The sequence below is a fragment of the Ornithorhynchus anatinus genome, chromosome 12, assembly GCF_004115215.2.
Source record: "Ornithorhynchus anatinus isolate Pmale09 chromosome 12, mOrnAna1.pri.v4, whole genome shotgun sequence".
NCBI classification, from domain to species: Eukaryota; Metazoa; Chordata; class Mammalia; order Monotremata; family Ornithorhynchidae; genus Ornithorhynchus; species Ornithorhynchus anatinus.
The window spans coordinates 18,843,407-18,858,902 of record NC_041739.1 but is presented as its reverse complement, the minus strand read 5'-3'; the positions used below and the strand labels follow the sequence as shown (position 1 = coordinate 18,858,902).

The following is a 15,496-nucleotide window of genomic DNA, read 5'->3' as shown; positions in this document are numbered from 1 at the left end:
TGTAGACAGCACTACCTCTCAACCTGTCTCACAAGCCTGTAACCTTGGCATTATCCTCAACTCATCGCTCCCATTCAACCCACTAAATCCTGTCAGTTCAACCTACACAACATCACTAAAATCCATCCTTTCCTCTCCATCCAAACTCCTACCATTTTAATCCAAGTGTTTATCCTATTCCTCCTTTACTACTGTATTAGCCTCCTTGCTGACCTTCCTGCCTCTTGTTTCTCCCCACTTCAGTCCATACTTCATTCTACTGACCAGATCATTTTTCTACAGAACTGTTCAGTCCATTTTTTCCCACTCTTCAAGAACCTCCAGTGGTTGCCCATCCAACTCCACATCAGACAGAAACTCCTTACCATTGTCTCTAAAGCATTCACTCACCTTGCCCCCTATCTTCTCAGATTTCTTATTTCAACCCAGCCCACATGCTTTGATCCTGTAATACCAATCTTCTCATTGTCCCTCATTCACATCTATTACACCATTGATCCCTCACCCACATCATGCCTCTAGCCTACAACTCCCTCTCCTTCATACCCGAAAGCTTTCCCACCTTCAAAGCCTTAGTGAAGGCAGATCTCCTCCAAGAGATCTTCCCTCACTAAGCCCTGGTTTCCTTTTCTCCCGCCCTGACTAAGCCCTGGTTTCCTTTTCTACCATTTCTAAGCATTTAGTACAGTGCTCTGCACATAATAAGTGCTCAATAAATATGATTGAATGAATTTCCTTCAACATCACCCTTGCACTTGGATTTGCACTCTTTATTCACCCCACCCTCAGCCCCACAGCACTTATGAACATAACTAATTTATTTTAATTTCTGTCTCCCCCTCTAGAGGTAAACTTCTTGTGGTCTGGGAATTTGTCTACCAACTCTGTTATTTTGTATTCTCCCAAGTGCTTACTACATTGCTGCACACAGTAAGCATTCAATCAATGTGACTGATTGATTGATATTGGGTTATAAGTTCCCTGAAGGCTGGGAACAGTTGTCTTTTTTCAGTTGTACTCATTAACTTAGAATATTGAGTTCTACCTAGGTTGATGTTCTATTTTAAGCTCATGAGTGCAACATGATAAATATCATTCATTGATTTATGGATTCTGGAGAACTAGTCACTTTTTCAGACATACATAAATATTTTTTTCTCACTGATGCAAATATTTTACAAAGCATGAAAAAGGCTGGAATACCAAAACACAAGTTTAACACTGTTAAATATAATACAGATGGTGTTCTGGTAGAATGGTAAAACAGTCTAGAAAGATAAATTAAACACATCTTAAACATTTTCAGTAGAGCTTTCTTTTCTTTTTAACTAGAAAAGCAAAATGTCTTTACAGGTTTATGTTATCATAAACATAGCTAAACATAGATCAGAACAGCTGGGTTACTGAAGGGGAAATAGGGATGCTAGATTGCATGCACATCCTGGAAAGCAGGGCATTGGAGAGCTGCCACTGTGAGGGGTATTGAGGGGAGCATTGGAGGGCACCATGAAGCTAATCTATCTGACTTCATGAATAGCTTGTTGAGAGAGTTGTAATTTAGCAAGCCACAACCCTGTTATGGTCCCTGTTGGAGCAGTTGAGATCCCAAATCACCAGCGTCCCCCTGAGTTGCCCACAGAGGCAGATTTCTGGAGCTCTGCTTTCCAGAAAGGGGTCTGGGGGGTGGGGGTCCCCAACCCTCTGAGAAGAACAGGGAGATGGTGGTACCAACAGCAATGACAGGTCTCCTGTGATTTATGCTATTGCAATTTTCAATCAGAGTGAATTAAACTCCTACACTCCCCCTGGATTTGTTGCTCAGAGTCCCACCCCCTTAAAAAGAACCGCCAGTCTCCAAGCATCCTTTGGTGTCATAGTTGGAGATTGAACACTAGTCTGGATGGACCATTTGTTTTGATATAGGATGGCAATGCTAATGTTCTACTCAGACACGTTTTTGTAATGATATGTGATCCTTATGCAACATTAAAAACGACAGGCCATTTATCTCATAATATCTTCTGTTTTGATTACATTTTCCTCAAGTTTAAACTGCGGGGAATCTTACTGGAGCTCAGATCTGGCACTTTGAAATGAAGTGAAACTTGGACCATTTTTTGGTGGGTTCAGGGAAAAGCCTTGGAAATACATCCTGGCTGGCACTTTGGAGAGGGAATTTGGTACCTTTTTTTTTTTTTAGCAGTTCTAGCTCTGCTTACTTCTGAGGCGCTGATAAGCTTTTTATGCACTTTTACATCATCTTCCCAATATTCCTGTGAGCTGAGGAGTATCACTGTCCCCATTTTACAGATGAAGAATAGAGGCTAAGTGACTAGCCCGAGGGAACAAAGACAAGTTGACTGAGGGAAGAGGGGGAGCCCGGATTTCCTGATACTCTAGGATTTCTTTAGTAGGCTATGCTGCCTCCTTCTCTTGCTAAATGATCCCAAGAAGAATTGATTTGTTTCCCCTTTGTGAATTCTTTGTCAGGATTCTGGGTAGGGAGATTCCTGAAATGAATCACCCCCAAATGGCACAGTTCAACTGACCAACTTTGATATTCTGCCTCCCATTCTGTAGCAAGAAAACAGGGTGGCTGGCCCCGGAATTTTCTTCTGGCATCAGTCATGCAGGAGGTGTACTGCCAACCTCGCAGGTAAACCATGGCCCGATCCCTTAATTACGCAGGCAAGTCCAGGTATTTAATCACACAAGAAAGCAGATTGGTGTCTTCCAGAGAAAGAACTAGAAAAAAACAAACACCAGAGGAAAGAGATCTGGGTGTCAGCAGGCTGTGAATTCCTCTGTCTCACTTGATCAGGATGCTGAGATCAATCAATATTTATTGAGCATTTATTGTTTGGAGAGCACTGTACTGAGTGCTTGGGACAGGAGAATATTAAAAGTTGGTAGATATACACGTGAGAGATCCTGAACTCTCTCACTTGAAGAGTAAGAAACCTGGAAAGATTAAGTAGTGGTCTCCTCCCCCTCCCCTTCTTACTGTCCTGCAACCTCGGTGTGAGCAGCAGTTAAGCAGAAGGAAGGGGAAATGGGAAAGGCGGGGGGAATCAATCAGTGGTATTTATTGAGCACCAGTTGTGTGCAGAGCACTTTAGGAAATGCTAGGGAAAGATGAATGAAGGTGTATAACTAGGGGGAGGAGGGAGGGGTTCGGTTAAGCTAATACTAGCGGTAAGAGTAATAGCATTTAGTGGTGGGAAGAGTGTTGAGTATTATAAGAAAAAGTTACTGATGCTAGATGGTTCGTCCCTGACCATGTGGTTGGACTGATAAAGGGCATCCTACATTCGGTCCCTGCAAGCGTCCCTTCGTGTCACTGGAGAAGGTAACACCGGGGCGGATGGACCGGTGCTCCATCCTTTCGAGGCTTGGTCCGGGAGGCTGGGGGCAGAACGTGAAGGAGAGGAGGGGGCCTGAAAACCTCCCCTGAAAACCACCGTGCCCGGGCTGGAGAACTCACTGCTGCCCCTGCGCTTCTCCCGCGGCGTTGGGGTTCCAGGGCACCGGTGGCAGGAAAGGGTGAGTGTCCGAGGGGGGCACCAGGGTGGGGGACGAGGAGAGCAGGGGAAAGGGGTGCGGTGGAAGCCTGGGTCCGCCCGCGGCGGCGCAGCTTAGGGGCGGCCCGGAGGCTCGGGGGACTTGGGAGGGTCCGAGCCGCCGTCCAGAAAGAGGGACCCCCAACCCTGCAGCAGCCCCCTGTCTCCCCACTCCTCCATCCCCCTTCCAGCAGCCTCCCCACATCCCTCCCCCCGGTATCCCCCTTTCCAGGAGCCCCCCTACCCCAACCCCGGCATTCCCTTCCAGCAAGTCCCCTCCTCTCCCCTGCATTTGGGCAGGGATTATCTCTTATCTGTTGCCGAATTGTCCATTCCAAGCGCTTAGTACAGTTCTCTGCACATAGTAAGCGCTCAATAAATACTCTTGAATGAATGAATGAATGAATGAATGCATCCCTCCTCCAGCCTTCCCCCTTCCCCCATCTCCCGGCATTAGAACTGTGCTCCAGCGCTTAGAGCAGTGCTTGGAACATATTAAGCGCTTAACAAATACGATTGTCATTATTATTATCCCTCCTCCAACATCTCCCCCGCCTTCCCTCTATCCGGTTTTCCCCACCCCCTCTCGCCCTTCCCGATCCCCCTCCCTCCTGCCCCAGTCCCGGTCCTTTTTCCAGACCAGCTCCTGCCTCAATCTCTCTCTCAGGCTCAGCTCCAGGGCCGGTCCTTCTTCCAGACCAGCTCCTGGCCCAGCCTCTGCCCCTGCCCCAGCTCCTGCCCCAGCTGCTGCCCCTGTCCCTGCCCCAGCTGCTCTTGCTGCTGCCCCTGCCCCAGCTGCTGCCCCTCCCCCCTGCCCCAGCTGCTGCCCCTGCCCCAACTTCTACCCCCCCCACCCCAGCTGCTGTCCCTCCCCCAGCTGCTGTCCCTGCCCCTGCCCCAGCTGCTGCCCCTCCCCCCGCCCCAGTTCCTGCCCCAGCTGCTGCCCCTGCTGCTGCCCCAGCCCCAGTCGCTGCCCTTTCCCCGGCCCCAGCTCCTGCCCCAGCTGCTGCCCCTGCCCCTGCCCCAGCTGCCCCTGCTGCTGCCCCAGCCCCAGTCGCTGCCCTTCCCCCCGCCCCAGCTCCTACCCCAGCGGCTGCCCGTCCCCCCTGCCCCAGCTGTTGCCCTAGCTGTTGCCCCTGCCCCAGCTGCTGCCCCTGCCCCTGCCCTAGCTCCTGCCACCCGTCTCCTCCTTGCAACTTTGTGGAGAGTTTCGCGCGTTGTTGCGGGCGGGACGGAAGGCGAAGGAAGCGGCTGGCTCTCCTCGGAGGACCGGCCAGCGGGCTCGGCAGGTAAGTCGTCTCCTCCTGCCCACTTCATTATTATTATGGTATTTTTTTAAGCGCTTACTGTGTGCCAAGCACTGTTCTGAGCACTGGGGTAGATACAAGATCATCAGGTGGTCCCACGTGAGGCTCAAGCTTTCAATCCCCATTTTACAGATGAGGTCACTGGGGCCCAGAGAAGTGAAGGGACTTGCCCAAGGTCACACAGCAGACAAGGGAGCCCGTTGGGCAGGGATTGTCTCTATCCCAATTGGACATTCCAAGCGCTTAGTACAGTGCTGTGCACATAGCGCTCAATAAATACGACTGAATGAATGAAGTGGCGGAGTCGGGATTAGAACCCACGTCCTCCGACTCCTAACCCCGGGCTCTTTCCCCTAAGCTACACTGCTTCACTTACCGCCGGGGGGCGAGGCTTGAGCAGGAGGGGGAGGGGGCTGCACCCCCTGGGAAGGGTGGCGCTTGTGCGTCTCTTTCTGCTCAGGTTTCTCTCTCCTGGTTCGTCGATCCTAATAATCATAATAATGATGGTATTTGTTAAGCGTTTACTCTGTGCCAACCACTGTTCTAAACGCTGGGGTAGATCCTAGGTATTCAGGTTGTCCCACCCTGGGCTCCCAGTCTTCATTCCCATTTTGCAGACGAGGTAACTGAGGCACAGTGAAGTGACTTGCCCAAAGTCACACAGCTGATAGATGGTGGAGCGGGATTAGAACTCACGACCTCTGACTCCCAAGCCCGGGCTCTTTCCACTAAACCACGCTGCATCTCACTAGTCCACCCTGCTGCTGATCTTCCCACGCTTCCCTGGCTGATCTTCCCAATCACCGGGGCGTTTCCCGTTACCTGACTTTCCCGGGGACTGTCCTCTCCCCGCACTTGCAAACCCTCGTTCTTCCCTCTCCCAAGCCCCGAGGAATCAGGGTACAAAGCGAGCTCGGGGCTGGAACCCGGCAGTGTCATTCATTCAATCTTATTTATTGAGCCTTCTGCACTGTACTAAACGCTCGGGAAAGTACAATATAGCAATAAAGAGAGGCAATCCCTACCCACAACGGGCTCACCATCTAGAGGGAGTGCGCTCCCGAGAGGATGGTAGCCTCTGGTCAGGAGCTCGCCTGCTCTGGTTCCCCTCCTGACCCTAAGTCATTAGAGTGTCCTGCTGCCTGGGCATCACTCCTGGTTTTTAGAGAAATTCTTTTCCCCGGCTGTGGGAAGAAGTGATCTTTAGATATAGCAGGGTTGTCCGGGGTAACTGGATGGGAGGAAAAAATTTGGTGAATGTGGTGCAGTGCATAAGTTTAAAACTGTAGCCCTAGGAGCAGTTGCCAGAGGAAGCAAAGACTATGCTGCTTTTCGAAACCCTTGAATCCAAAGTTTTTGTCATCTTTAAAAGGATTTGGAAACCCAACTTTTCCTTTTCTGCTCCCTTCTGCATTCATTAGCAGAAAATTGCACCCACTCCAGTCTGCTTGTTGAGGTATGTCAAGAGAAGGGAAATTGGATTTTTCCCTTTGTTCAAATAAAATTTTATAACTTGTCCAGTTTTTTTTCCCCTTGGCTATTAAAAACAACCCCCTTCCCCAAAGTCCCCTGATCTTTAGTGTCCTCCATTTCTTCAATGTTCCTGGAATTAAAGTACCACTATGAGGAAAAACAAAGTCAGGAAGGTTGGATGAGCAGAGCAACCAGCGAGGAGATTCTAATTGGAAAAAAAAATACAACCATAAAATAAAGCAAAACAAAAACCAAAATAAAAAACCAAAAAATCAAGGATGGAGGGGACATAATTTTAAAAAATATAAATATCAATTATGACTAATATCCTTCAATCTCCGATCAATTTTGAATTTAGCAAAGCATAACTCTAGAAGCATAGACTACTGGACTCTTGTGAATTCTGGTAATGACTTGTAAAGAGTACCTAATTGTATTCTTTCAAGAACTGACCCAGTATCTTTAGAAGTCATTGAGAACTGAGCTGTCTTTTCAAGCCTCCATTCCGAGGGCAGAAAGCGGTAATTTCAATTTTCTCTGATTATAGAAAGAAAGAAGGAAAATATATAGTAGAATATGAGATTCTGCCTAACATTGTCCCTGTGAATTATGCAAAGTCGTACTAAACTATTTCAGTCCAGCAACTGCAAATACGTTGAGCTCTGTGCATAGTAAGATTTCAACTACATTTTTTGAATGTATAATATAATATCTATAAACTATAAGTGTTTCAAATGCATATATATCTCAGGGGAGTTTATTTTTTATCTACTTCTTATTACCTGGGCTACTACCTGCTTGCAACCAGGGTTTTGGGAAGATCGAGGTACTGTACTGAGATAAACTCAAAACATCAGTAGCAAATAGCAAATACCACTGCCCCAGCAAATAATCTTTATCTGTACACAGTGTGGAAGTGGCTGTAAGTCACATAACTGTTTTTTCAGGCACAGTCACATACCCAGATAAAATTCACCATTGGAAGTGTCATCTTCAAACCCAAATGACAGCCATGTATAATAGTAATACCCTGTATTGCACTTGTATTTTTCAAAGCACCTTTATATCAATCACTGTTCTCTCATAACCTCCTTGTGAGGTAAAAGCATTTTGCAGGTGAGGAGACCGATGCACAGAGAGGTAAGTGATTTGCCCAAGATCATCTGATGGTCGTCAGCAGAGCCTTGATTAGTACCTAGGTTTCCTGACTATCAAACCCAGGCTCTTTCTAGTCAACCACACTGGTGTGTGTGTGTGTGTGTTTGTGTATACAGACATATATATAGTTATTCTTCATCTCTGAAGATGGTCCCACTGATTGTGAAATCTTTCCTAAGGGCATATATGTGATTAAAAAGGCCAATATGGCTCTGACAATTCTGTCCCTGCTGAGCGCATCAAGGAATGTTTGGTGTGGGCAGAAATAGTTCAAGGCATTTTTGCTCCATGGGAGCAGTTGAACCATTTAAGGAGTAATGGCAGTGTGAAAGAAAAAAGGGGCTCTCCTAGGCAAATCAACCAGTGACATTTACTGCCACTTACTGTGTGCAAAACACTAACTGCTTGAGAAAGTCCAGTGTAATAGAGTTGTAGGCAAGATTCTTCTAGACCATAAATTCCCCTTCTCTGGAATATAAGCTCTTTATGTCTACCAACACTATTGTATTGTGTTTTTTCCACACACATACCCCCCAACTGCTTAGTACAGTGCTTTGCATACAATAAGCACTCAAATACCATTGATTGATTTATTGATCCTTGCCCACAGTAGCACCTCAACCAGCAAAGCTAGGTTGCCTTTATGGTAGAGCTGGTCCTGTCTGTTGCCTTTGTGTGTAGAAAAAAATAAAGCACATGCTTTCACTTTATCCTGAGCCTCTTGACTATCCTGTTCAGCAAGTGCCCTTATTTGATTGTAGTGTACTATGACAGTTTTTCTGCTTCAGTTGTCTCCCAGCTCTCCACTGGGATGTCCATTGCCTGAGACAGTTATTCAGTGCCCTTAAAATGTTTTGTCTTCCCCAACTTGCTTTCAGTGGCTCCATTTCAGTTCATCATTGCAGCAACTCTTTGCATGTCCTAGTGTTCTCCATTTTCATGTGTCTCTCCAGTGAAGTTGCACTGAAATATGCATAGCTCCAAAGCTAGAAGTTTAGCTTCCTTCCATGTCTTGGTTATTCATGATCCATTCCTGCTATTTGATGTTGGTTTTGGCTTATAAGTAATACTAATTAAACTGCTCAAGCCAATTGTAGCATCTGGGATAGTTCAAGTTTCACAACTATAGACAAGGTTGGACAGCACTTACAAAAAGATCTGTGGGCCTTCAGTTTAATTTAGAGCATCATGACCTAGAAGAGAGAAAAGAGGCCTGGGAAGTCAGAAGGACTTGGATTTGAAACCCCGCTGCACTGTTTGCTGTGTGACCTTGGGCAAGGCACTTAAATTCTCTTGTCTTGGTTACCTCTTCTGCAAACTAGGGATTAATACTGTGAACCCTATGTGGGACTTGGATTGTATCCAGCCCAATTTGCTTGTATCTAACCCAGTGCTTAGTATAGTGCCTGGCACTTAGTAAGCACCGCTTAATGAAAAAGAGCCTAATTTTGTTCTACAATTACTCTTTGCCAATCAGTCTCATAACAGGTGTGTTGGCCTTGATTCATAGTTCTACTTTTTAAAAAATCTACCATTGCTTTGTGGTTCAGTATACTGCCTACGTAAAGAGGATTCTATGTTGATCTTTAGTTCATAATTGCCAATGAAGGTCTTTGGTGATGTGAAGACTTTTCATGGTGCAGGGCTAATACATTATGTTGTATCTACCCCCCAGCACTTAGAATAGTTCCTGGCACATAGTAAGTGCTTAACAAATGCCGTTAAAAAAAAATAATGGAGGTTAGGTCCTCTGCTACGTCCTTCATCCATTCACCTCTGCATCAACCAGAAACTCATCACTGGCTTCAAAGCACTCAGTCACCTTGCCCCCTTCTACCTCACTTCACTACTCTTATTACAACCCAAGCTGCACACTTTGGTCCTCTAATGCCAACCTTCTTACTCTACCTTGATCTCTTCTACCTTGCTGCCAACCTCTCGCCAGTATCCTGCCTCTGCCCTAGAATACCCTCTCTCTTCATGTTTCACAGTTACTCTCACCACCTTCAAAGCCTTATTGAAGACACATTTCCAAGAGGCCTTCCCTGATTAAACCCTCCTCGCCTCTTCTCCCAGTCCTTCTGCGTCACCCTGACTTGCTCCCATTGTTCATCCCCCTCCCTGCCCCACAGCACTTATGAACATATCTATAATTCATTTATTCATATTAATGTCTGTCTCCCCCTCTAGACTATAAGCTCAATGAGGGTAGGGAATGTGTCTGATATATTGTTATATTGTACTCTTAGTACAAGCCTAGTACAGTGCTCTGCACACAGTAAGTGCTCAATAAATACGATTGACTGATCTTTCAAAGTGGCCATCCAGACTAATTGAAAAGGTCCACCTTGACCATATAATCCTGCTTTACCTACAGGGAAAATGGGGAGTAGATTAAACAGGACACCCTCATCTTTGATAGGATGGCCTCACTAGAATGTAACACCTTCACTCTTTGAAAACTTCTCCAAGTAGTCAAATTTATTAAGGACTTACTACAGCCTGAATCTATTGGTGGCAGCAAATGGTTTGGTATAGTCTGTTACTTCCTGGCCTTCTTCAATCAATCAATCAATCATATTTAATGAGTGAATACTGAGCACAGAGTACTGTACTAAGTGATTGGGAGAGTACATTATAACAATATAACAGAGTTGGTAGACATGTTTCCTGCTTACAGTATCTACTTATTCTATGAAAATCATGACTAGTGTGCTAGGCTATAACGTTCTTCAGTAGATGGACCTTTTTTTGGGATCTTTTTAAATTTTAAATGGTATTTCTTAAGTCCTTAAAATGGTCCAGGCACTGTATTAAGTGCCGGGGTAGGTAGAATTTGATCACATTCGACACAGTTCATGTCCTTGGAGCTCACCGTCTTAATCCCCATTTTTACAGATGAAGTAACCGAGGCACAGAGGAGTTAAGTGACTTGCCCAAGGTCACCCAGAAAACATGCGGTGAAGTCACAATTAGAACCCAGGTCCTCTGACTCCCAGGCTTGTGCTCTTCCAATTAGACCTTGCTGTGCCTCTTGCCAGCAATGAAAGACAGGGAGAGAATGTGCTAGCTCTTATTAAAGCTGGTCATGATGATAGTATCTTTAGGATCCTGTGGTGCCTCCTCAGTGTTCCACGTGTGGACGAAATCTCAGTGTAAATGTTGAAGCATAGTGCATCTTCTAAATGTTGTTAAACCTCAATAATTATGTCATCAATTCCAAGTTCTTTACCATTTTTCATGGCTCTGGTTGCAATGGTGATTTCTTCAATAGATTTCTTCACCTGATGGTAGTTTTCTGTGTTTCAGGGTCTCAACTTTGATAGTTGAGATTTGCTCAGAAGACTATTAAAATGTCACTGATCTCTCAGGATCGCTCCCTGTCTGTGACAAAATTGGCATCATCTTCACTTTTCTTTAGAGCTAGGTTAGTGTGTAAGTGGTCCTGAGACAGCCTGGGGAAGAGAAGAATACTGAACCTTAAAAAAAATCAAGTCCCCGAGAATTGGGATGCTCCTGAATTCATGTCTTAGATGTTGTATACATGCATCCAGCAAGTCAAGCCCTGAAGAGAGAGTGCTACTAATTGTTAGTCTGCTCCAGAGTTAGCTGGCAGTTGGCAAATACAATCACATATAATAAGACAATCCAATTACTGAAAGGAATCATATTGGATGCCATACTAATTCAAATTTTTCTCTAACCTAAAATAATACATATTGCATGCCACTGGGAACCTGCTGTGTAAGAGTACACATAATTTTCATACTGAGAGGACTCATCTGAAATATCACACTTTGTGATCCTCTAAATATGCAAAATAGGATTCTTTTTCTATTTCATTTGTTTTCAAGACAATTAATTCTCTCTGCTTTGAATTCTCTCTTTCATCTGGCTCCACATTCACTCTTGTCCCACATATGTATTTCATTGCCAACAGAAACAAAGCATCAGGAAGACTAAACAGTGGCTGCTTTACAATGTTTTACATTTTCATTTTTCATATTATGTGTGATACCATTAAAATGCTTACACACCATTGGCAATGCATGTATTCATATGTTCATGGGAGCAGAGTCTTTGCAGGCTAGTGACTTATCACTTGTTTGTAAGTAAATATATGACGTTTCCTCTCTCTTTTTATTTTCCTTGCCTGATTGTCTTGGGGCAGATTTGTGCAATCACAACTTGGTTCTATGACTAGGTGCCTTTGAATTTCCTTTGCAGGGAGATTTAAGAGTTGGGAAGGAGGTGCACATCAGTGCTGCTGGAAGATAATATCCTGTCACTGCTGCTTCCAGGCAGGGGTGTCTAAGCTGGATCCTTCTAGAGGGCAAGTGCAGGAGCAGGGCACTAAAGACAGCACATATCAGGCAAATCATAGATTGCATAGATTGGCAAGTAGTAAAATATTTTGAAGGAGAAAACTGAAAGAGGCAGCTAGGATCTTTTGAGTTCTAAAAGAAAGAGTGGTGGGGTGGAGTGGGAGGGAGTCTTTGCTTTCTTCTTCTGCCAACTTCATACTTATTCCCCTATAGCAGAAAAAGAGGGGAAAGAAGAAAATAGGAGAGGAGAAAATAGATGTAGACATAACATTGTTATGCTTGCCAATATTAGAGGCATTCTAGAAGCTTGACTACAAGAATAATAATGTTGGTGTTGGTGTTGGCAGAGCTGGGATTCGAACTCATGAGCCCTGACTCCAAAGCCCGTGCTCTTTCCACTGCGCCACGCTGCTTCTCTGCACGAAGCAGCGTGGCGCAGTGGAAAGAGCACGGGCTTGGGAGTCAGAGGTCATGAGTTCGAATCCCAGCTCTGCCACTTGTCAGCTGTGTGAGCCCCACGTGGGACAACCTGATTCCCCTGTGTCTACCCCAGCGCTTAGAACAGTGCTCTGCACATAGTAAGCGCTTAACAAACACCAGCATTATTATTAAGAATAGAGGATGCGCATTGGATTAAACGAATTACTTAACTACACTTTGGCAATCTTGCCTACTAGAAGAATTGTATCGTAGTCTAATACAGGGGCAGGGGCAGAGGAGAGTAGATAGCTTCCTAATTCTGCAGACAGTCCATTCATTTTGTTACCTAATTTTGGTTGGAAGTGGTAGTTATGAGACTGATGCACAGAAGCGATCTCCTGTTTTCCACCACATGATCCTGGCTAGCCACTCAGGGCAGGAAGTTGCCAGTGATTGAATCCTATATTACCTCTTTATGGGTAGTGATTCTTCGCAGCAATCTTTCCCTCTTACCTCTCTGTTGTTACCTTGCAGGCATTCCCACTTCAGGGCCCGAAGCCAGTTGGACTTCAGAAAACATGGGTCCAATGGAGGAAAAGATGGAGGAGAACCAGACAGAGGAGGAAGTGAAGGTAGAGTGGTCCTGGCCGGATCATACCACACCGCGGGGTGAGCTGGCCTCTAGACCGGAGCCGGAGCTAATAGACAGCACAAAGCTGATTGAAGTGCAGATTGTCCTCATCTTGGCTTATTGTTCCATCATCTTGCTCGGGGTGATTGGGAATTCTCTGGTGATCCACGTGGTGATCAAGTTCAAGAACATGCGTACCGTCACCAACTTCTTCATTGCCAACTTGGCCGTGGCGGACCTCCTAGTGAATACCCTCTGCTTGCCCTTTACGCTCGCTTACACCCTGATGGGGGAGTGGAGAATGGGCCCTGTGCTGTGCCACCTGGTGCCATATGCCCAAGGCCTGGCCGTGCAAGTATCAACAATCACCTTGACGGTGATAGCCTTGGACCGTCACCGCTGCATTATCTATCACCTGGAGAGCAAGATCTCCAAACGGATCAGCTTCCTGATCATTGGCTTGGCCTGGGCAGTGAGCGCGCTCCTCGCTAGCCCCCTGGCCATCTTCCGGGAGTACTCCCTGATCGAGATCATCCCTGACTTCAAGATCGTGGCCTGCACTGAGAAGTGGCCGGGAAAGGGGAAGACCTTTTACAGTACGGTGTATAGCCTCTCCTCCTTGCTGATCCAGTACATCTTGCCACTGGGCATCATCTCCTTTGCCTATGCCCGCATCTGGAGCAAACTGAAGAACCACATCAGCCCCGGGGGAACCAATGACCAGTACCACCGGCGGCGGCAAAAAACGACCAAGATGCTGGTGTGTGTGGTGGTGGTGTTTGCAGTCAGCTGGCTGCCTCTTCACGCCTTCCAGCTGGCCGTCGACATTGACAGCCAAGTCGGCTACCTGAAGGAGTACAAACTCATCTTCACGGTGTTTCACATCATTGCCATGTGCTCCACCTTTGCCAACCCCCTGTTATACGGATGGATGAACAACAACTACAGGACGGCCTTCCTCTCGGCTTTCCAATGTGAACAGAGACTGGACTCCATCCACTCCGAGGTATCTGTGACATTCAAAGCCAAGAACCACCTAGAAGTGAAAAAGAATCCTGGCGCTAATGACTCTTTTACGGAGCCTACCAATGTCTAAAGAATCCCGTGTTGGAAAAAGGCAAGTCCAGACTCTCAGTAGAGGCATAAATCAAGTTTTACAGAAATACTTAGGTGCATCCTATTTTCCTGGTATGCAGAAGAAAACCAGCACTCAAGCTAAAGGGTCTGCTGTGGAAGGGAGAGTCAGCATTATCGTGAAACTTTACGAATCCAAAGAATTATTTTTAAAACATCTGTTTACAGTTGTGTGGATTGCAGAATGAAAGAAGAGCATAAGCAGAGGAAGATACTTCCAAGACCTTGCCTGCCTAGAGGGATGAAGGAAATGGAAGGTGACATTGTTTGTATTGCATAAGGAAGCAGGAAAATCAAGAATTTACCTATGTACTCTGAGAACCCAAGGGGGCTATAACTGGGACATGGGGAAACATAACCCACCCATATGCCTCTTCTCACAAACCACCTCTGCCAAACACTGATTCCTCTAAGGAACAACATGTAACCCTTGTTTAGGTGGTCTTTGTAGCTGTTTTGCGCCCAATGGGCTAATGCCAAGGGTAAAACCTGGCAAAAACACTGTCGTGAATTTTAAGCTTTCTCTATAAATTGTCATCTGATTTCTGGGGAGAAAAAATCCTTAGGACTTAGTGGCAAAGGATCTTTGAAACTGGGGAGAACAAGATGCGGATTAGGGGTTATTTTCTGAATTTGAAGAATGCATGGTCTTGTCTGCATGGAGTATCGAGAGTCCTCTCTTGAAGAAAAAAAAAAGAAAAATCCCAAATCACCTTGTTTCTTAATTGTGCAAGCACTCCATTTTGTTTTCAAATGGACGAAAGGAGATTTGTAACTAATTCTTTTGGTAGTCATCTATCCAGATCAGTGGAGAGCTGTTTTGATTGATCCTGGGTAGTCAGAGGTTTATGGGGGTTACCAACAGGATTAGACTCTTGTGTATATCTCCTATTTGGTCTAGGATTCCTCCCAATTGACAGTTCCATGTCCTTCCAACTGATGGCTCCGCTTGACTCTCCTTCCCTTGGTCAGAGGAGAACATAGACTCTGTTTAGATGTAGAGCCTTGAGCCTAGATCCTAAATGCATGGAAAGGAATCCTGATCCTTCCTTTTGGTTCAAGGAACACTGTACCATTGAAGGGAGGGAGACTATGTCATCTTTCTAGAAGAACTAATCACTGACATGGTAGGGCAGGGCTAGTAGTTTTTTTGTTGCTTAATGGTTTTTGTTAAGCGCTTACTATGTGTCAGGAGCTGCACTAAACACTGGAGTAGATGCACGGTAACCAGGTGGGACACAGTTTGTCTCACATGGGGAACACAGCCTTAATCCCTATTTTACAGCTGAGGTTACTGAGGCACAGAGAAGTTAGTCAAGTCACTTGTCCATGCTCTCACAAGAGACAAATGGCAGAGCCGGAATGAGAGCCCAGATTCCTCTGACTGCCAGGTCCATGCCTAGAAGTTGGGTGGGTCCAGAAAAGCAGCACAAACAAATCTCTTCTCTGCACAGCACACTTGCAAGAATTTGTTGTCAGATGTCAGAT

General features: G+C 45.8%; 1 protein-coding gene across 2 annotated transcripts; it reads left to right on the top strand.

The window, feature by feature from the left end:
• Positions 1–3,231: 3,231 nt before the first annotated feature.
• On the top strand, positions 3,232–15,226 carry NPY2R (neuropeptide Y receptor Y2). 2 transcript variants are annotated; one of them, XM_007673067.3, is made up of 2 exons: positions 3,232–3,543; positions 12,778–15,226. In XM_007673067.3, the coding sequence occupies exon 2, from the start codon at positions 12,822–12,824 to the stop codon at positions 13,968–13,970; it is 1,149 nt and encodes a 382-aa protein (XP_007671257.1). In that variant the 5' UTR covers positions 3,232–3,543; positions 12,778–12,821; the 3' UTR covers positions 13,971–15,226. The 2 variants fall into 2 exon arrangements, with proteins under 2 accessions (XP_007671257.1, XP_007671256.1); XM_007673066.3 differs by lacking the exon at positions 3,232–3,543 and adding an exon at positions 4,721–4,849.
• Positions 15,227–15,496: the final 270 nt, after the last annotated feature.